Source organism: Chanodichthys erythropterus, chromosome 23, assembly GCF_024489055.1.
Source record: "Chanodichthys erythropterus isolate Z2021 chromosome 23, ASM2448905v1, whole genome shotgun sequence".
Classification (NCBI taxonomy): domain Eukaryota; kingdom Metazoa; phylum Chordata; class Actinopteri; order Cypriniformes; family Xenocyprididae; genus Chanodichthys; species Chanodichthys erythropterus.
The window spans coordinates 12,613,000-12,635,993 of record NC_090243.1 but is presented as its reverse complement, the minus strand read 5'-3'; the positions used below and the strand labels follow the sequence as shown (position 1 = coordinate 12,635,993).

General features: G+C 36.1%; 2 protein-coding genes across 4 annotated transcripts in view; one reads left to right on the top strand and one right to left on the bottom strand.

Moving 5' to 3' along the window:
* Positions 1-11,454, bottom strand: part of arhgap29a (Rho GTPase activating protein 29a) — a 50,910-nt gene extending 39,456 nt beyond the window's left edge. For all 3 annotated transcript variants that reach the window (XM_067377348.1, XM_067377346.1, XM_067377347.1), the window contains exons 1-2: positions 11,344-11,454; positions 9,105-9,474 (exon numbers count right to left, since the gene is read on the bottom strand). In XM_067377348.1, the coding sequence (XP_067233449.1) occupies positions 9,105-9,387 (283 nt within the window). In that variant the 5' untranslated portion in view covers positions 9,388-9,474; positions 11,344-11,454. The remainder of the gene's footprint in view (positions 1-9,104; positions 9,475-11,343) is intronic.
* A 1,799-nt stretch (positions 11,455-13,253) lies between these two features.
* fbxo45 (F-box protein 45) lies at positions 13,254-21,960 on the top strand. Its single transcript, XM_067377808.1, has 3 exons — positions 13,254-13,946; positions 14,614-14,970; positions 20,963-21,960. The coding sequence occupies exons 1-3, from the start codon at positions 13,614-13,616 to the stop codon at positions 21,146-21,148; spliced, it is 876 nt and encodes a 291-aa protein (XP_067233909.1). The 5' UTR covers positions 13,254-13,613; the 3' UTR covers positions 21,149-21,960.
* Positions 21,961-22,994: the final 1,034 nt, after the last annotated feature.

Genomic DNA, 22,994 nt, shown 5'->3' with positions numbered 1-22,994 from the left:
CAAAAAAATTAAAGTAAGAAATTATAAAATTATATATATATATAATTTATAACATTTGTTTAGTATAATTTTAATTTATGGTATAAATAAAAAGTAAAGATATTAACTTTTTAAAAATAAAACTAATAAAATGAAAATAAAAAAACAACTAAAAAAATTTCTGTTAACTGAAAAAAAATATGAAATAATAAATAAAATAGTACTAAATTGCTAAAAATAAAAAAATATAAATTAAAAAAATAATAATAAAAAAGCATTTACATAACATTACCATCAACTAAAATAAAAATGAAAAAGGAAAATATTAAAATAAATGCTAATTCAAAATCTTAATAAATTCTTCATAATATTAAAAAATACAAAAAATATTAAATTAAATTTACAACACATAAATATATTTATTTTTATATTAATGCATTAGACAGACACTGTTATCCAAAGTGACTTACATTGCATTTAAGGTATATATTTTATCAATTCTTGCATTTCTTTTATCAAGGCCTGCATTTTAGATAGATGTCAGTGTTGTTAGTGCCATGCTCTACTGCTAAAACAACAGAAACTCTTGAAACCCATTGTAAAATTCAAAATAACTCCCTAAATGTTATTTAGCTGTTGGTCATCCCGTAGCCTGTGTGGCCTAAGTGTCAACAGCAGTACATTTTGATTAAGGATTATGAAGACAAACTATTTTTTCCCTTTGACTCCAAACATTTCCAATCATCATAATGGACTGTAAAGTCACTGTACCAGGACAGGACAGCAGCACTGTCAATGTTTTATGCCGGTTCTTTTTGTCCAAAGTGTCCAACATCCAGCAACTGTTGATCTAAGACACTAAAGCAACAAGTGAGCATTTGTTCTGGAGGAATGCAGAGTATGTGGGGGGGATGGGAGAGGAGAGGACTGCGTTTCCCACCCCATCAAAATGATGAGCCGAGACTGCGGTAATGGCCGACCAGGAGAGGGTCAATATTGATTTAACAGTTAAAAATACACCAGGCTGGTCCTCTCAAGGTTACACTAGCACTTTCAAACAGAAACCACTGAAGTACTGAGATATCATAAAGTATGTGAGCTGTGATTAATATGATTCTCTTAAAAGTTAAGAAAACTGAATAAGTGTTTATGTTTGGGAAAAAACATCTGTGAGCTATAAAGCAACCCCAAAGCATTTGAAATATGAGGGAAATTATATAAATGAAAATTTGATTATTTACCCATCCTGCACTTGGGGAGAAAAGAAACAGTTTACTGTCCCTTAGGAGCTGGTAATAAACAAATCTCCACTCTGAGAATCTCTGAGAGTTCACATAGACTTCAGGGCGACCAAGCAGTTAGTGGAGTGATAAACATAGAGTCTAGTTTGCAATTCGAAATAACAGGTTTGGCTAATCAGCCAATCGAAGCTGATTCTGGTCTATGTGAGGGCGGCTGTGTCAATTTCGGTTGTGCCTTCTAACCAAAGCTTTTCAGAGAAATGACACTTGAAACTGTGCGTTCACACAGCACTTTCCAAATTATTATCCAAAAGGCAAAAAGCTCGCCATGGTTCCCATCAGAAATGAGCAAGCGTGAATGGAGGGTCTCCAAAACATCATAAAGAGAGCAGTGAACCTTACACACTTTATTTCCCTCAGTGAATAGGGCCAGTATTCATTACAGGCCATCTTGTTTTTCATTTCCAAAATAGCTGACACATGCCAACCATCCTGCTGCTTGAATGAGTCGCCCATGGGACAAACGCAACACCTGACCAGCTCGGCAAATCAAAGACACGGTCTCAAAATGTAAGACAAGAGGTCAATCCAACAATGGATGCTCTGTATATGCCACATGCCATGCTTTAATGCATTATATTGACTATTTTTGAGGCAAATAAATCCAGAATTAGGGCAGTCAAATATAGATAATGCTGAACATTTTAAACAATTTGCTGAATTATGTCAGGACTGGTTCACGTGCAATGCTATGTGACATTGTTTAAGAGGTCTTATAATGTTCAGAGTAGAAAATGGATACTCATTTTGATATTTGCTAAAGATTATACAGTTGCAAGAAAAGGTATGTGAACACTTGCAGAATCTGTGAAAATGTTATTAATTTTAACAAAATAAAGTATAAAACAAAATGCATGTTATTTTTATTTAGAACTGTCCTGAGTAAGATATTTTACATAAAAGATGTTTACATATAATCCACAAGACAGCTGAATTTATTAAAATAACCCCATTCATAAGTATGTGAACCATTGATTCTCAATACTGTGTGGTTACCTGATGATCTACGACTGTTTTTTTGTTTTGTGATGGTTGTTCATGAGTCTCTTGTTTGTTCTGAGCAGTTAAACTGAGCTCTGTTCTTCAGAAAATTCCTCCAGATCCTGCAGATTCATCAGTTTTCCAGCATCTTTGCATATTTGAACCCTTTACAGCAGTGACTGAATGATTTTGAGATGTGTGTTTTCATACAGAGGACAACTGAGGGACTCAAACACAACTATTAAAAAAGGTTCAAACATTCACTGATGCTCCAGAAGGAAACACGATTCATTAAGAGCTGGGGGGTGAAAACTTTTTGAATTCGAAGATCAAGGTAAATTGTATTTAATTTGTCTTCCAGGAAACATAAAAGTATCTTCTGTTGCTTCCGAAGGGCAGTACTAAATGAAAAAAATTTATATTTAAACAAAATAAGAAAAATTTGGACATCTTTATCTTGTTCAAAAGTTTTCACCCCCCGGCTCTTAATGAATCTTGTTTCCTTCTGGAGCATCAGTGAATGTTTCAACCTTTTTTAATAGTTGTGTTTGAGTCCCTCAGTTGTCCTCAGTGTGAAGAGAACGGATCTCAAAATCAGAGAATAAGGTTTTTAAAAGTGTAAAAAAAAAAAAACATAATGGAGATATAATTATTATTGAAGTTTTATTAAGTGTTAACAATGAGATTATGTGGTTTTTATAATCAATTAACACTGCTTTTGTCATTTTTTACAAGATGGACAAAATTTGTCACCAAAAAAGTCAAAAATTTCAGTTTTACCAAATGACACTTTTGGTTATACCGAATGATGATATTCGAACAATGTTAACAGGCTGACATCTAGCTAGCTAGCAAGTTAGCTTACTAGCGAGCAAGCTAAAGGACAATCAAACATTTTATATTTAGTATAAGTTTTTAAAATATTACTACATTTTCCATGTTTTATAGTGGTTGTACCAAATTACATGATGTTTCGGGACTTGCGTATGAGCAAGCGAAAACATGAATGTTTCAGTCAAAAGAGAGTTAGTTACTTTGCTTCACAACCATGTGGTAGTGATGTTACATATGACACTGAAGCTTCGATGTGCGTATTGCGCATGCGACACAATTTTTAGTGAAGTCTCGTATCAGTGTGTGTATTGGTTTCCCAGAGTCAAGTGATTGATGACAAATGAAGCCTCACTTTATGTCCAATCACGTGCGCGATTCACTTTGAGTGTCGGAAAGTTCGAACCCCCAGATCTTACTTTATGAGTAGGTTTTCATTTAGAATTTAAATTTTTTAAATTAAATTACATTTTTAAATACCCAGTCATACAAGTATTATAAGAATACAAATTATTTCAGGAAAATATTTTGCCATATGCAATTCATATATGTGTACATTTATTCTTCTGTTACATCATATTGATATTCATACTGGCATTAAATGCCACAGTTAAACAGGTAAATGAATTTAAGTAATTCAACACACACCTGCGTGCGCTATTTAGGCTTTTATTTGAGCACGTAACAGAAGCTTCTTTCACTGAGTTTTGGCTACTTTATTTTTTAAAAGACGCTGTTTTCGACACTCTTGAAGCTTTGAATCTTTTTCCGAAGTGCTTCTTGAGGCTTCATTTGCCCATCGCTACCATGTGGTCCTTTGCAGGTGTCTGAATGATGTCACATCCTGTCACATGATACTGACCGCATGACTTGATCCAAAATTGTCCTTTTATATTGGTTACTCCGAATGACATCAATGAAAATAATTTTTTCTGGACATTCTTTCTCATAAAGCAACGACTTCTACACATATTTTTAATACCATTTTGCACTATGTTAATATATGATGTTAAAAAATCATGCCAGGTATAAAAATATATACATTTATTACATCTTAAGATAATTTAATCACAAATGAAATGGCTGTATTGACCTTTGGATGGTTAAACCAAATGACCTTTTGACACTTCAAAATCTTTAAAATACCTTTTTTTTTTTTGTTTGTAGTTACATATAATTAAAACCTTTTGGATTCAATAAAAGAGATCTAGTTGTGCTACCTTACATACTTTGGATGTCATATCTTTGTTTTTTATTATTATTAAAGCCTTTGGACAAAAAAATGACCTGTCATGTCATTGACCCATATACATAATTTGTAACTAAGTTTCTTGGCCTTTAAAATAGGTTAAAAAAAATCCTCACTACCCCCACATTAAACTAAATACTTCAATACTGACCTCCAAGTTCAGAGCCCAAACTGCCAGTTATGTCCCAGGCAAGTGCAGACCACAAAATAATCCAATCCAATTACCAACATGTCCATCATGTGCGGCCCCCGGGCAAGGTCATGACCCTTTCAAGATATTCAAATATCCCTCTCATTGTGAAGACATCTTTATGGAAGCTGTCTAGACCTCATAAATGGGAACGATGTGAAAACAAGCCATCGAGATGTTTTTTTTTCTTGATTCAAATCCATAAAAACTCAAGTAGAATGAAATATAGAGGTCAGCCTCTTAACTGTGCTGTCTATGAGAGCTGCTGTTTAGTAATTGCCATTTAAGGTGACATGCTTGACTTCAGACAGAAAAAAGAAAAAGAAAAAAATGAATTCCTACTATAGCAGAACACTACTCCCTAAGGAGGGATCTCAAGGTTCTTGCTATTTCTTGTATGGGAAAGTCGACTCATTGCCAGAAGCTGCCAGTTTGCTCGAAGAACAAATCTAAGAACGAGTGACAAAGGAAGTCACCCTCACATCAGTGCATGTGAATAAAGCAGATGTTTTGTAACAAGCCGAAATATTGCACTGTGATAAAAGATCCATGGTTTCCCGACCCTTCCTGAAAGCTTTGAGAAACGAGGGGTGTCTTTCTGCAGCCAAGTACTGCAGAGACAATACAGCCATAAACTGAAAGGATCTAAATCACTTTCAATCACACCAGAGAAACTGATTCCCAACCAGCTCTTTTATGCTCTACTTCAGCCCCACCCAGTTCACTACCAACAATTACTACTTTGAAGATGTGCGCTGAAGCAAAACACTAATCACCCAGATACCCAGAATGTTCATTTCCTACACACACCAGAGTAAACAAGGCTCAAGAGTCACTTGTGAATGGAAACTTGGAGTATTTCTTAATTTAAATGGACGTCTGAAGTGCCGCATGTACGATTTGGGAATAAATCAGTGGCTGTGGAAGAAATATGATGATTTGTTAAGAATTGTGTTGCTTTTTCATAAAGCAAGGCTGGGCAATATATTGAATATTTACAATACATGCGATTTTGTTTTGTTGGTGATATAAATTGAACCTGCAGTGTGAATTTCACAGTGATTATGGCGTCATCACTCTTTAAGCCACCTAAGTGGCATTAAAAATTACTTAAATATTGCTTTAAATATTTATATAAATAAATACATTTAAAACACACACATATACATATATATTATACACATATATATATATTATTGCTGTCAATATATATATATATATATATAAATAATTATATTTTTTTATTTTATATAAAATAAAATAAAAAATAAAATAATAAAATAAAATATTGCTCTGAATTGCTCTGCATATTATTTTGTATTATTTAATATATATTAAATTATATGTGTGTTAATAATTATATATATATATATATATATATATATATATATATATATATATATATATATATATATAATTATATTTTTTATTTTATGTAAAATAAAATAAAATAAAAAATAAAATAAATAAAATATTGCTCTGAATTGCTCTGCATATTATTTTGTATTATTTAATATACATGAATATATATATATATAACATGAATTGCTCTGAATATTATTCATTTTGTATTATTTAATATATATTAAATTATATATGTGTGTGTGTGTGTATATATATATATATATATATATATATATATAATTATATTTTTTTATTTTATATAAAATAAAATAAAATAAAAAATAATAAAATAAAATATTGCTCTGAATTGCTATGAATATTATTTTGTATTATTTAATATACACTAAACTATATATATATATATATTAGGGCTGTCAATATATTAACATTTTAATTGGCTAAAATAATATATATTAAAAGAAAGAAAAACATTATCTATATCACCCAGTGATGACACAGTTGCAACACTCTACAAAGTAGAAGTAATTTACTATTTGTTTGCATGTTGTTTGATTTTCCATGGAAAGGAGCCTCTTGAGTTCTCCTCACTCTCTTATATTCAGCGTCCTGTCCAATTAGCCTCCTTTCCTGCATTTAGCTGAATTTCAGGCGATTACGGCAAAAGCGCTATGACTCACGTTAGTGTGTTACTAAGCTTATTTACATATTATCTTCGATATGTGCCACCAAGGCTAAGACACAAAGGGGTCTTTTCAAAAAATGCTACATGTGTGTTTAAAGGTTAACTTTTCTCTGTAAAAGTGCAACTGTTTTGGCAGTGGTGTTTTAGAGATCTTTAATAAGGTCACTCTACGGAAAGATTCCACGCCTGACACGCATTTGTAAAGCGCCACACTTTCAGAACTATGACAACAATGTAAGACTGACACATAGTTTGTAAGTCTTCAGTGATTAGGAGAGTAACACCCCCGCTCAGATCTGGTGTTCCTACTGTTCAAGGTCCAAAGCTGCGGGAAGGGTGGACCTGGAGGCCAAAAGCACTGGTCACACACTGGCAGCTCTCAGAGTTACTCTACTACCCAGCTGGGGTCAAGGACCCTCCATCACCCCGACGAACAAAAGGAGAGATTCCTACAGTCCCTGGACAACATGGCACAGACACAATGGGAGGCTGGAAACACCCCCCATCACATACACACACAGCCACCCCTCCATCCCCTCCTTATTAAGGAACTCTCAAGCGAAGGCAAGGATTAGTGCACTGGATCTGATCCAAACGGACCCAAACGGCACTGCCTTGGGAATGCAGTAATCGCACATGCAAGAGCAATCATCCCGTTAATCTTCATTCACTCCTCTATTATAAAAACATTTCTTGCTGTTTTAAAACACTTCACTTAAGATTACAGAGTATAGACGAAAGGCTATTTATTTACAATAGAGGTTATTATTTGATTAAATATTCCCACAATCACGGCTGTTATGATATGTATATATAATTAGGCGTATAACACTACATGTATTCGTCCCAAACTGTCACAGTACGGACGTCACGGTTCTGTCTCTGTGTATACAGTCAGGCGACGAATACAGTCAGTCACAGGCGATCCACACTCCAATCCAGAAGGGGGCGCGTGCTGTAATGCAACGCTGTTTGCTAACTGCCACAACAGGAAAAAGCACTGAAGAAGAACAAACATTCTATGCAGAGATAGGTTTACGTGCAATCTAAGGCTGGACGATTAATCGCAAAGTAATCGAAATTCAGAACCTCTAAATGACGTAATTTTCCCAGGTCGGTTATTTCGGGTTTTTTTTTAATCCTTAAAAACATATTACCGCATATGTAGCCACATGACTCCACCAAGGTGACGGCCGGTTCAACACATAGTGATGGCGTGCGAGCGGTGAGCCTTGCTTCTTCACTAAACTTTGTCAGTTGTATTTGTTTTAAGGTTTTCCAGTTTGGACATTCAAGCGATTTTAGACGATTGGATGTATATCATTTCGAGCTACCGTGCTCGCGCAGCTGCATTGTGGCACGAACACTCATACAAATAGTAGTTGCGCAAAACGTGAAGACTAGTTGTGAGTGCTGTCCTGTGATTTATCCCTTAAAGTAGCTTAGAAACTCAAAACTTATTATAGCATATATTTTTCTACTTTTGAAGGAACTATTTACAACCCACAGCTTCACAATTAATAGAGACGGTATGACTAATTCACACACACAATCACTCTCATTACATACTGGTACTGTGCGAATATATCTTTATCTGATTTACAACGAGCAGAAATCTGTCAGAAATGTTACGAACCATAGATAAAATAACTGCTGAAAGTGAGCTGTTATGTCAGATCACTCTTTCAATAGGAAAAAATATCCCACCTTTAATAGTCAATCATTTACACTACAAGTCTTGTTAGTGAACTATAAGGGCAAAATCAAGGTAAAATGTTCAATTAATTGAGGTTTTGATTTTTTCATGTAGCATTACATTAACCTCAGGCAAGTCATTTAGTGTCAACAGCAAGTTAGTTCACTAGAGAAATTAACTCTAGAGGGGAGTATTTCACTAAATATATTCATTATATTTATTTTACATGTTTTTTTTGTTTGTTTTTTGAGTGTTGAGTATTATATCTAAAAATAAATTGCAACTGATACTAGTTTGCGCTCTGTTGTTAATTGTAACCTATAATATTATTGTAATATAATATGCAAGAAAGGGCTCCCTGTATATAGTTTCCAATATTAGCTGAGATTATTTTTTATTCTTAAGAAAATGTTAATTACAATTTAACTTATTTAAAGAAAGATACACAATTTGTTCAATAAACAGCTGTTTAATAATGATAAAAAAGCAATTTTATGTTTAGTTTTTTCCCCTTTCTGTACTGAACCCATACCAAACCAAACCAAACTCAAATGTCTTTCCTATGCTCCAAAATAAAATGCAAATAAACTAGCGCTAACCTTTCTAAATAAAGAAAAAATCATTTCCGACTATCTTTGTTTAAGATTGCTGGCATTGTTGAATGACCTCACATTGTTGATGGCAAATAAACTTTCCCTTGCCGTTATCCAAAAAAAGATAAAGAGAGGTTAGTGGCCGTGAAACCAAGGCAAAAGCTGACCCACAACAAGTTGAAACTCTGGGCGCAACAACAACCTCTTTTCATCGACCCTGTGCGATCTCACGCTTACCTTTGGTGTTAAAAGCTTCCTTGAGGTGGAGCAGCACATCTGCAAACCTCCGCACTTCATTGACCAGCTGCATGATGTAGTCGGGATCGGCACCCGCCGTGTCCATGCTGTCCGATCCCGAGCTGACGGAGCTCAGAGAGCCACTCTTCGCCGACCGGCCCAAACCCCACGACCCTGAACCCGAGGAGAGGGGGAAAAAGTGGGAGTTGGGAAGCCGCGCCATTCCCAGCGATCGCTTGTTCAGTCCTCCGCTGCTTTGCTGCAGCATCCCAGTAGCAAACATCCCAGCTGCAGCCAGTTTGAAAGGATCCCAGTGCAACGTTCCCTGGAGACTCTCAGATTCCAAGAGTTTCCTCACTGACAGTTGGTCCTGTGTGCGCAATGGAGACAACGTATGGTTAAACCGCTAATGTTTAAAGACAAGAACACTTCTATTTGCAGCACTTTAACGCACATACACAGGGGAGAAACTTAAGCTGTACTCTAATAGGGATGTCTTACACACCAAATTGCTTTAGCCTTCACTGAGTCTCAAAAGTGATTTACATCTCAAATAAAGAAACCTTCAAACAGACTAAAGGTGATATGGTCGGATATACTTTGAGATGGGGATATTAGTTACAAGCAAACCAGGAATTTCAAAGGCATATTTTCACTGTGACCCGAGGCTTAGGAAAAGCTTGGGAAAAGACTAACTCTACACTCTAAAAAATGCTGGGTTAAAAACAACCCAAGTTGGGTTGAAAATGGACAAACCCAGCGGTTGGGTTAAATGTTTGCCCAACGTGCTGTGCAGTTTTATCGAACTCAACTATTGTTTAAAAATTACTGAACCCAATATAGGTTGGAAATTAAAAATCAGACACATAACTAGAGGCAACAATAGTAATCAAAATGTGAACATTTATTAATAATCAATTTAATACATGTTTATTGTTTTATTATTAATTATTTTAAGTTAATGGTTCATTTTAATCAAGCAATAAAGTAATTTTTAAACAATAGTTGAGTTAAATGAAACTACCCAGCAGGTTGGGCAAACATTTTAACCCAATCTCTGGGATAAAACAACCCATTCGCAACCCAACTTTTTTTTAGAGTGTATAATGTCTTCATCATGCTGTGATTTTTCACATATAAGACTTGCATTCTTTATATCAAGTGCTCTTAAAAGAAGTTTATAATTTAGAAATGCAGGTAAAAATAAATCCCACTGCCTTTACTTTGCTTAAGGTAAAATGCTTTGAGTTTGAGGAAAGCGCAACCACTAACCTTACAGACTAAAGATGAAGTAACATCTCACTTTATCTTTGTTTAAGATTTCTGTCATTTTTGAAAGAACTCACACTGTGAATTGTAAATAAAACTATACCTTGCTGTAGAAGACAAGAAAGATAAATCAAGGATAGTAAGAGTAAGTTAGAATCCCAAATATCTATATATAACAAGTTATTTTGTATAGGTTTCCTAATCATATTAGGAAAATAAAGTTAGAACTTCACAGACTATTACATTTATCCAGACTTTTTAACTTGATAAACAAAAATGATGACAAAAAACATGGAAATTCTACTTTGCAGTTTTTCCTAAGAACATATTTATACTTCTTTAGGTATTTTTCGTGTAATATGTGTGTGGGTTATGATGGAAATGTGCAGATGAGAATTACAGTTTAAAGACAATTGAAAGTGGCTTCTTGTCAGTACCAAACATGTCAGTATTTAGAGAAATATGAGTAACGTTACTAGAAACCTTGTGTTAGCAAGTATAAAACTTTTCCTCCAAAACCTAAAACATGTAAATACATCACACACAATATGACAAATCCACACACTGAATATTAAAATAACATATCCTATCTTTACAAGAATAAACTGATAGAATGAAGCGATGAAAGAGTTAAACAATGACATTAAACGCGTAAATTCTGACAAACATTGCGTCAAATATCAAAGGACACATGAAGTCCATTCCCAAACAACTAGACAACATTCATCATAAAGACGTTAGGAGGAAAAGTTCACAAAAAAACTAAATCCGAGGCTGTAGTAGCATACAGTTTTGCAAATTGTGCTGTTAATGCGACATTGCACACATCAAATACTATTTAAAACACGGATTTCACTTATAGCGGCAGTCCTTCAATCTTTTTATTAACGTATTAGCCTATTTAAATCAAAATCCCTCCAGTCAAGCAATTCTTCTATATCAAATATGACATTAGACAATGCATACTCACTGAAAGAGCTTGTCTCGATCATTGCACACAGATGCATGTATACTGGAAGCCAAAATATATCCGAAATGCCGTTAAATCCCTGGTCTGCTCTACAATATCAGTCCCGTAAACCGAAATAATGATGTCTATGCGCGCTTCACATTCCGCTTGGCTTCGCCCCGCCCTCTAGCGTCCATCTAACTCATGATTGGCCCTGGTAGGTGGAGAGGCGGGGCCTCCGTCTCCACCCACTAACAACAGGTGTACTTGTACTCTTGACGATATATTGACATTCACGCTTATTTTCTTTCAAAATAATGCCTTAAAATGAATTTTCCTGCCCATTGTTTATATTTTATACCATCACGAATAACTAGGGAACTTAAAATCTGTGCTCAGGAATAGAAATTGACAGTGTGCCAAACGGAAGGCTGATTTGGAAAGGGATTTGATCCATCTAGTGGCTGTTTTTTTAGTCTTGCGTTTAAGTATGAAATCAAATATTAGAATACTGAGCAAATTTTGAGCATTTAGCAAAGCAAAAACATTGATTAACCACTAATATTAAAATAATAGGTGCATATCAGTGTTATTTTAGTATCTTTTTTCCAGTTAATTTTATTTCAAGTAATGACTTTTCTTTTGTTTTATTTTGAGTTCATGAGAATAACCCTGGTTCTCAGTGTCTTCCTTTCCAAAACATTCCTGCACCTTTGCACATAAATATTGAGAAGTAAAACTCAGAAGTATAATCATATTTACTCCCTTATTTATAGTCAATACAATAACACTAATACTCTCATTCCCCCCAGCAGATAGTGGCGATGGTTTACAGAAAGCAGCGTACATCATTTCCAGTCAACCAGTCAATCCAGTCTGACAGCTAGTTTCACGGAACATGGAAACATGGACTTTACAAGTTTACAATATACAAACTTTGGCAGAAATAAACCCATTATAGTAGATGTCAGCTAGTATTGTGCAAAAGCAATGGTGAGCCATAATAACTGATATAATCTCTTCCTTCCTACCTGTCCCCGTCAGAGCAATCCATCAGACCTGACAGAAACAAGCAATGAATCATGCAGAAAACAGACTGACAGATGCATAACCAAGGTGGTATATTCCAATACAACAGAGAATTTGAGGAAATCTAATCTTTCTTTGAGTGTTAAGACTAAATTACATCATTAGTCCTTGCCAGATCAAGCTACTAAATAACCCTGAAGGTTTAATAATAGTTAATAATTAATAACAGGCCATTTAGGAAGTAAAATAATTGCAAATTCCAGTTGCTGTTTCTGAGAAACAGGCTGAAGGCATGTAGTACATAAACCATAAATTTGAGCTAAGAGATTGGATCTTTTTCTCTTCACAAGCCTGCATATTAGGTTGATTCCTAATATTCTCTTTTATTAATTTATGAATTTAAATATTCAGAAATAGCTAGCCTTTAATATTATAAATAATGCACACTTTATTTGAATGCATATTTAATAATTATTTTAATTTATCAAAATTGTACATTTTAGGTTTTAATAATTGTGTTTATTTTAGCCTAAACTCAACAGCGCCCTCTAGTTGTCTTTCCCGTAACATTATAGTTCCATTCCCCCTCCCCTCTATACGTAATCTAGTCAATCGCAAGGTCCTTAAAGGGGTGTGTAATATAAAATGGAGAAGGTAGATTCATTTCCGCGAATCGGTTCGTTTCAAAGAACCAGTTAAGGACCTAAATATAAGTTGAATATAATGTCAAAGTCAAACAATCACCTTAGCATCATAAACATACAATCATAAAAGGCATAAACATTTCTCCCAGAACATTTTATTTGGCTAACTTACCATTAGTGAAAGCCTCGGTTCACTTCAAATGGTTCACTCATCGGTTTTGTGGACCAGTTCAATCAATTCACTTCTCACAAGATTCATTCATTCAATCGGACAATACTAATGTGAAACAGAAACAGAAAGAGTAGCGCGTTTATCGCATAACTACGTGTTATGTACGATACGTGGATGATTATTGTTAATATATAAAGTAAAGTTAAACTTATTCAAACTATGTACTTCCGTACACCCCGTACAGCTAGGATTTGCTGACCGCACGCCGTCCAGGACCTTTACAATAGTCACATAGCTTAGATTTTGATCCATTTGGCCGCAACTGCAATAACACCGGGAGATGTGTCAGGCAAACGTGCTTCACGGGACCGCGGTGGGGTTCTGACCCGCTGTTGAATCCGACTGTGCGGTTATAATAACGGTTGCTTTGAGCGGAGGAGTTTGACATGTCTGGCGCAGGGGCCGGTGGAGGGGCACAGTCTGCGGGGCTGGGCGCTGCCGCCGCGGGCTGCTGCTCCTCCTCGTCGGGCGCCGGTTCTGCCGCATTATTAAGCGGAGGATCGGGCATCGCAGGCCGGTTACCCAGCCGAGTTCTCGAGCATATGTTCTCATATCTGGAGCTACCGGATCTCATGAACTGCTCGCTCGTTTGCTGGCACTGGAACAACTGTCTGGCGGATGAAAACAGCGAGGTGTGGCGGAGTCTGTGCGCCCGCTTGCTCAGTGAAGAAGCGCTACGCTCTGATGTCCTCTGCAACCTGACTTCATATAAAGGAAAAGTAAGATTGTTCAAATTAATTAATGTCATCATGCTATTCATTTATTTTCATTAATATAATCGACACTGTAATGCGCATGATCGTGCATCATGTGCCATGCATGTTCTAAATGTTTTTTATTTTTATTAAATAGGCTAGATTTTGCTTACTGCATGAGAATTTGGTATTATATGCTTTTATGTTTCAAATAATAAACAAACTTTAATTTTTCATATCGTATTTTTTTAATACATTTTAGTAGGTGACCGTCAGAACAGTACTAATGCATGACGTCATTTGTAAATATTGGACCCAAATACAGTCACATCAATAGGTTGCCTGCAATTAATGTGCAGAAATATGTCCATTTACATATAAATTTGTGAAATCCTGTATTAACTGGTCGTATCAAAGCTCATCATGCTTACAGAAAGCAAGGCACCAGTATGGTGTTTTGAAAATGGTATGTTTATTAAATTGTTTACCTATTTTTGACTTATTTTACCCTGTTCTTGCAATGAGAATAGATACTGATATGGCATAAAACAACCAAATAAATCATATCATACTTTTTTAAACATATCATACTATCATATTAATAGATAGATAGAGATAGATGGTTAATTTATATATTGAGACAATTTTATTGGACAAAAGTTTGGAGTAACTTTCTTTCCTTTATCCTCAGCTGAAGTCCTTCCAGCATGCGCTGAGTTCCCATGACTGCTCCAGGAATGTATATATAAAGAAAAACGGGTTCACTCTGCACCGTAACCCCATCGCCCAAAGCACTGACGGTGCCCGTGGGAAGATCGGCTTCTCGGAGGGCCGGCATGCCTGGGAGATCTGGTGGGAGGGTCCTCTTGGCACGGTGGCGGTGATCGGCATCGCGACCAAGAGGGCTCCCATGCAGTGCCAGGGCTATGTGGCACTTCTAGGCAGCGATGACCAGAGCTGGGGTTGGAATCTAGTAGACAATAACCTGCTTCACAACGGAGAGGTCAACGGCAACTTTCCTCAGTGCAACAATGCACCAAAATACCAGGTAGTGGCGCTTGAGAATGTACTATATATAAAAATCATGCTATTCCAAACTTAAAGGCATAGTTTACCTAAAAATTAAAAATTTACTTAATTTACTTCTCCATGTTGTTCCACACCTTATGACTTTTTCCTCTGCGAAACACACAAGAGGATGTTTTAGGTTTGTGCTGCCATGATTAATGTAGGTGCATCCCAAATCACATACTTGCACACTATTCTATGCCATTTTGTAGTATAAATAGTGCATAATAAGTAGTTCACACTGAAAATTGCAAAAAGAAAAAGTGCACTTTAAATACACAGATTAAAGGCCCACTGAAGAGTGTTGGAATGCGCAGCATTATTCAGTGTGTTGACGTAATTTCAGCTGAAACAGGAAGACAGGGCGATATATATCGAACAGTCCTGCCCCTTTTTTTAAATAGCCAATAGCGTTTTGTTTCATGTTAAAGTTTGCCAGAGCCGATAGAGTTCTAATCTCTAACCGTTTCTCCTCATAATGTCCTTTATATCGCTTATATACAGCATTCTGTGCAGAATTAAAATGAGTCCGATACCTTTTGTGGTCTGTGCCGACTCGCACATATGATCTGCTCTGTGCTCTCGTGTCTCTGGGCCGGAGCAGACTGTGCTTGTGTTGCTGCGGTTTATGTGAAACTAATGCGAAAACTGACTTCATTCACGTCAATGGAAAGCATATTTACACTGTCTGAATTGTTCCTTATTCTCTATATAGTGCACTATGTGCCATTCTCCATGTAGGAACTAGTAAATGTGTGAACAAATGACCGATTTCAGCCAAGGCTTCAGCGTCTGTAAGAATGTAGGAGGAGGCGGGACTTCAGATTCTAGAGAGCATTTGATTGGACCGAAGATTTGACGAGAAACTGAAGTGCGATGTGATGTCATGAAAATCTGTGATCCATTTTAGCGGAAGTGAGAGACTGAAAGTTTTGAATGCTTATATCTCCTAAATGCGAATTTTATCATTGTTTTGGAACGCACCATCTTATTCATAACATTAAGGCTAACATATTCATACTAAAAGCTAAAAAACTTTAATTTTGATTTCAGGGGGACTTTAAGCACTTAATTAGGGAAGGGGCTATCAGAATCCAACTTCGGGTGACTAAATAACCTTTAAAGGTTCCCTCGAATTAAAAATTTAATTTATATTGGCATAGTTGAATAACAAGAGTTCAGTACATGGAAATGACATACAGTGAGTCTCAAACTTCATTGTTTCCTCCTTCTTATATAAATCTCATTTGTTTAAAAGACCTCAGAAGAACAGGCGAATCTCAACATAACACCGACTGTTACGTAACAGTCGGGATCATTAATATGTATGACCCCAATATTTGCATATGCCAGCCCATGTTCCCAACATTATGAAAGGCATTAGACAAGGGCAGCCAGTAACATCTGCATCTTTGCACAGCTGAATCATCAGACAAGGTAAGCAAGAAAGAACAATAGCAAAAAATGGCAGATGGAGCAATAATAACTGACATGATATCATGATATTTTTAGTGATATTTGTAAATTGTCTTTATAAATGTTTCGTTAGCATGTTGCTAATGTACTGTTAAATGTGGTTAAAGTTACCATCGTTTCGCACTGTATTCACGGAGACAAGAGCCGTAGCTATTTTCATTTTTAAACACTTGCAGTCTGTATAATTCATAAACACAACTTCATTCTTTATAAATCTCTCCAACAGTGTGTAATGTTAGCTTTAGCCACAGAGCACAGCCTCAAACTCATTCAGAATCAAATGTAAACAATATAACAGTATACAATACTCACATAATCCGACGCATACATGACGAACACTTTGTAAAGATCCATTTGAGGGTTATATTAGCTGTGTGAACTTTGTTTAGGCACTGTTTAAGGCAAGCGCGAGCTCCGTGGGCGGAGAGCACGAGATTTAAAGGGGCCGCACAGCATAAATCGGCTCATATTTAATGATGCCCCAAAATAGGCAGTTAAAAAAATTAATTTAAAAAAATCTATGGGGTATTTTGAGCTGAAATTTCACAGACACATTCAGGGGACACCTTAGACTTATATTACATCTTGTAAAAAAAAAAATGGCACCTTTTGAGGGCACCTTTAAAAAATTATACATTAGACAGTACATATGTATACATATCAATTAGTTTTACTCTACCTTTTATGTTATCATTGACTTTCAGAATATGGACAACAGCTATATATATCTTATTGTGTTTTACAGAAGAAAAAAAGCTATATGTTTGGAATGACGTGAAGATGAATAAATGATCTTTCCTATGAAAAGGAGAAATTTTCAAGAATCTTTGTGCAGTCTAGGGATACACCAAAATTTCACCACTGAAAATTATCGGCCGAAAATGGCATTTTCAGTTTTTGGCAAAAAGAGAAAAACGGCCAAAAATATATGGCACCCCGTCTCTCAGTGTCCAGCGATCAGATTTCACTTACACTCTAGTCGTTATCACTGTGCGGTGTGACGCGCCACTCAATGGGCCTCATTTATAAAACGTTGTGTAGAAACCGTCCTACATTTTATATAGCGATCATTTCTCAAATGTGCATGTGTGTGATTCAAAGAACGAATGTACACACAGAAAACGTGCATACACCTCTCTTCCAGATATTAAAGGTGCCGAAGAACATGTTTTGAAAATATGTAATATAAGTCTAAGGTGTCCCCTGAATGTGTCTGTGAAGTTTCAGCTCAAAATACCCCATAGTTTTTTTTTTTTTTTTTATTAATTTTTTTAACTGCCTATCATTATAAATGTGCTGATTCAGGGGACGCGGCCCCTTTAAATCTCGTGCTCCACGCCCACAGAGCTCGCGCTTGCCTTAAACACCATAAACAAAGTTCACACAGCTAATATAATCCTCAAAATGTATCTTTACAAAGTGTTCGTCATGCAACATGTCTAATCGCGTAAGTATGGTATTTATTTACATTTGATTCTGAATGAGTTTGATGGTGCTCCGTGGCTAAAGCTAACATTACACACTGTTGGAGAGATTTATAAAGAATGAAGTTGTGTTTATGAATTATACAGATGGCAAGTGTTTAATAATGAAAATAGCGACGGCTCTCTTGTCTCCGTGAATACAGTAAGAAACGATGGTGATTTTAACCACATTTAACAGTACATTAGTACATTGTACATTGTTTTATTAAATTTACTGACTAAGCACTTGGAGGGAAAGAATACACATGCAAGACTGTTGTTCATTGATTTTTCTTCTGCTTTTAATACTATTCAACCCCACATCCTAGTAAGAAGACTGCTTGAGCATTACAGGCTGAACCATAATTTAGTGGGATGGTCATTGGACTTTTTAATTAACAGAATGCAGAAGGTAAAGGTGAACGGCAGTTTTTCTGATGTATTAAGTGTATCTACTGGATCCCCACAAGGTTGTGTTCTTTCACCTTTATTATACATTTTGTATACTAACTTGTGTCAAAGTCTACATGAAAATAGAGTTTTTATTAAGTTTGCTGATGACACAGTCATAGTGAGCCTGTTACAATGGGATGAGTCTGGCCATGGTCCAGTTGTGGAGGATTTTGTGACTTGGTGTGATGATTCTTATTTACAGTTAAATATTACTTAAGTTAGATGTTTTAATATGCAATAGTTAAATGCAAGAAGGGATATGTATGTGTTTGATGCAGCCTGTCATGATGTTATTAACTGGTATGCTGTTGTACATTGTTATGTCTTGTATGTGTTTTTTTGCTGGACAATGAAATTCTATTCTGCACAACAATTTTACCTGCGGGTACGAAATAAAGAGACCTTGACCTTGACCATTAGCAACATGCTAACGAAACATTTAGAAAGACAATTTACAAATATCACTAAAAATATCATGATATCATGGATCATGTCAGTTATTATTGCTCCATCTGCCATTTTTCACTATTGTTCTTGCTTGCTTACCTAGTCTGATGATTCAGCTCTGCACAGATCCAGACGTTAATACTGGCTGCCCTTGTCTAATGCCTTGAACATGGGCTGGCATATGCAAATATTGGGGCCATACATATTAATGATCCCGACTGTTACGTAACAGTTGCGTTATGTTGAGATTCACCTGTTCTTCGGAGGTCTTTTAAACAAATGAGATTTATATAAGAAGGAGGAAACAATGAGTTTGAGACTCACTGTATGTCATTTCCATGTACTGAACTCTTGTTATTCAACTATGCTGAGGTAAATTAAATTTTTGAATGTAAAAATCACAAATGATCTTGAAATTGTGCGCAGCCAAACCCTGTAAGTATAGAAAGATGGTTCACTCCTATTAATTATAAATGGGAGAAATATGTCAGAATACGTCCCGCCGTCTAAGTCATTGCATCACTGCAGCTGCCATTAGAAGCTCCGGTTCACATAAAAACCTGAGACTCGCGCTTAGGACTGCACATGCGGATTGGTTCGTCTAGCCAATAAGCTTTTTCAACGCTATTTGAACATAAGAAACAATATTTATTGGACAGTTCATGCCAGATTTTGTTGCTGATATGAAATGTTATGTAATTGTGTGTTCGCCAAGCAGTTGAGATTTCAGGATTCCCCCATTGAAATAGATAGGAAATGGTCTTGGATGGCCAAAATAGCTGGCCAGAGGCGTTGCAAATATGGCCGCAGAGTAAACAGACTTTCCTTGAAAGGGACTTTGGTGCAGCTGATTTGTTTCAGATCTCAGCCTTGAAAACGCCCCCTAATTAATTTCATTAACGGATAAAAGATCACCAACCAGTCAACATCCAAATGCTTTATTTGAGAATAGAGAGAGGCAAAAATTGCTTAGAATTCCAAATACCTGCAGGACTCTGACTTTCCGCCACAAGTAAAATGTGTACTTAAAAAAACATTTTTATAAATTTGAAAGTTGGCGTAGATTTTAACATACACTCCAAGTTCAAATCTACGCATACGAACGTTTTATAAATGAGGCCCAAAATTCCCCTTCATGCACGTGTGAAGCTCAGTTGCTCACGGCCCATGCGTTTTTTGTAGGCCAACCCGGAAGATAGCAGCGCACGGGTCCCCTCGATCGAAAGCCTATGCATTTTTCCCATAGACTTTTGGAAAATCGCAAAAAATAGCCTCTGTGTTTAACAAAGGGTTATGACACTTACATGTTTTGTCTATCAAGATAATCTTTACAAGTTAACACAACATTTATACATTTTGAAGCCTAAATAAAGTCACCAAATATAAAAAGCTAACAGTGGGCTATAAACAGACTTCAGCACACCATGGTCGCGGCTCAACGTCACCACCACCAAGCTTCCTCAAACTGTATTTAAAAATATGCTCGCTGATTATGATCTGCGTTGTGTATGAATACTTATCCACTTTTTCATGAAAAATGCTGTCCAAATGTCCTGTTTGTCATGATGATGTCTAAAGTCCCCGCCAATGGAAGTAGTCCCTTTTAGCAACTTGTTAGCAACCGCCATTTTTAAGACACAATAAAGGTTTAAAAATCACAAGCGGGTTATAACTGGTGTGTTTTATGTCATAGATCAAAACGTGAAAATATTTAGAGGCTTTGTTAACCACAGACCTTATTTCAGGCGATTTAGTAAAATCCCATTCAAAAAATCCATTGACTTCGGGCCGATGGAACCGGAAGTCCTAATATGCTAACGGATTTTGCCTACAAAAACACGTCATACCTGAAGTACTCTATTAATTGGGTCATTGGATCACTTTGGTTTGCTATTGGTCGACCTCATGTGAGTGACAGGTTGCCCCGCCCTCACGCCAGTAAACACCTCATCAGAGAAGAGATGTCACTGCAAGAGGGAAGGGAAGTTATTTTGATTAAAGATTATGATGGCACATTCATTTTAAAAAATTAAATATTGATGTGTACTGATAAATTATTTGTAATAAATACTGCAATATTCCTAAAAATAAGAATTGTCCATTTTCTATAATATGTTTGTATTTGTTTTCCAGATAGGGGAGAGAATACGTGTAATCCTAGACATGGATGATAAGACACTAGCCTTTGAGCGAGGGTTTGAGTTCCTTGGAGTGGCATTCCGAGGGCTGCCCAAAACATGCCTCTTTCCAGCTGTTTCGGCCGTCTATGGGAATACTGAAGTGACTATGGTGTATCTGGGAAGACCTCTGGATGGATAAGTAGGATCTCATTGCCACCATTACAGCCAGAGAGCACCATGGGAACTGCTGCTTGTCATAGATAAAACTCTTGGCTTTTCACATCTGGACTAAAAAAAAGAGGGGAAATTGGTGGTTGGTGGCAGGGCTTGTTGATGAGGATGTCCAACACACATCTGCGGATTTCAGTTGAACATCTATTTGCTTTTAATCCTTTTTGAAGACCTGGGACATTTTTTTAAAACTTGGTTTTAATCTAATTTATGGAATTGCACAGGGTGCAGCTGTTGTATTTTATGAAATAGGTTAAAAAATGAAGCCAAACTAGAAGAGACAAGTGACAAAGTTTTATAATTCATTACAAACATTTTACACACGCATGGAATGAGAAACTACTGTATGAGTACAAGGAAGGCTCAAGCTTTCACACAAAAAAGCTAATTTACGTGTAGGTAAATGACATGACGTAAACATGCCAAAACGATGTATCAATATCTTACCGTTCTGTTTTTTCCAGAGCAGTTATCTGCATGCAGTATACCAGTCTCTTCCTCTGTTTTTTTTATTATTATTTTTTAAGGACAAAGATAGTATGTCGTTATTCCGTTTGTTACTGTACATCTTAACTGTGATGTAGAAGTGTATAGTATTTATTTATTGAGGTCTATCTTTGCTATAACCAAGGTTATGGAGACTGCAAATAAACTCTAAATTGTGCCAGACTGTGAACGTATCTCAGACTGTTTTGTTGTAGTGAGATTGATCTGGTGGTATAATAGTGTTATTTGTACAACTAGGAATCCATGAAGAGCCTGTAGTTATTCTCTTTTCACCACAAGATGGCATCCGCCATCATGAGTTCCTCCACAATGCCAAGCAACGTTTGACAGTCACACCTGTTTTTTTTCTACAACAATGTTCGTTTTGTGTACTGCAATTGATCTAAAATGGTAGGAAAGGACAATTTCATCCTTTGTTTAATTGTATCAGTGGTTTATGAGTGGTGTTGCTATTACTCAGAATTAAGGTAAGGATTTTGTGCAAATTCCTAAACCTACATCTTAAACTTTGGTTCGTTACACATCATGCACTGTTTGCACTATGAACATGAATGATACCTCAAATAGTGCAGGTATGCTAATAATATCCTAATAAAGCTGTCATATGTATGATTGTAGCTGTGGACAATAAAATGGGCAATAAAAAATAATCCCAGGCCATATCAAGGGACTAATATATCATAGAACAGTGGATCTCAATCACAAAAAAAAGATTTTTTCTTATTTTAATCAAAGCAACTTGAAGACAAGGTTAGCAATGCCTGCTAACGCTATGGTACGCACTGAAGGAGACCACAGGCCATTTTTTTTAAATGGATGGCAATGGAGGAGTGGCCTGAATAAACTGCTTTTGTGGGAAAACAGGTTTGCTCTTAAACATTAATTTTGGATTTATCTATTTTTACAGTTTACACAGAAAAAAATGCAGTTTTATAAGAAGTCACAGACAATTGCAGGATTCAGTTTACGGCACTTCTCATTCATTTCTGTAGTATCCGCAAACTGACTATTGCACAACTAAATTCAATGACATCAAGGCAGTAATGTGATTGGTTATCAAGGCACGCGTGATTCATGTTAGCAGTTACGCTTTCTCCAATGGTAGAGCCACGGACCCTTGTATTAAAGGGTTACTTCACCCAAAAATGAAATTTCTGTTATTAATTACTCACCCTCGTTTCATTCCAAACCTGTAAGACTTTCTTTTATCTTCGGAACACAAATTTGGATTTCATCAAAAATATCTTAGAGTTTTTGTTTTGTTTTATCCCCCATAGAAAGCAATGTAATTACCAACATTCAAAGTC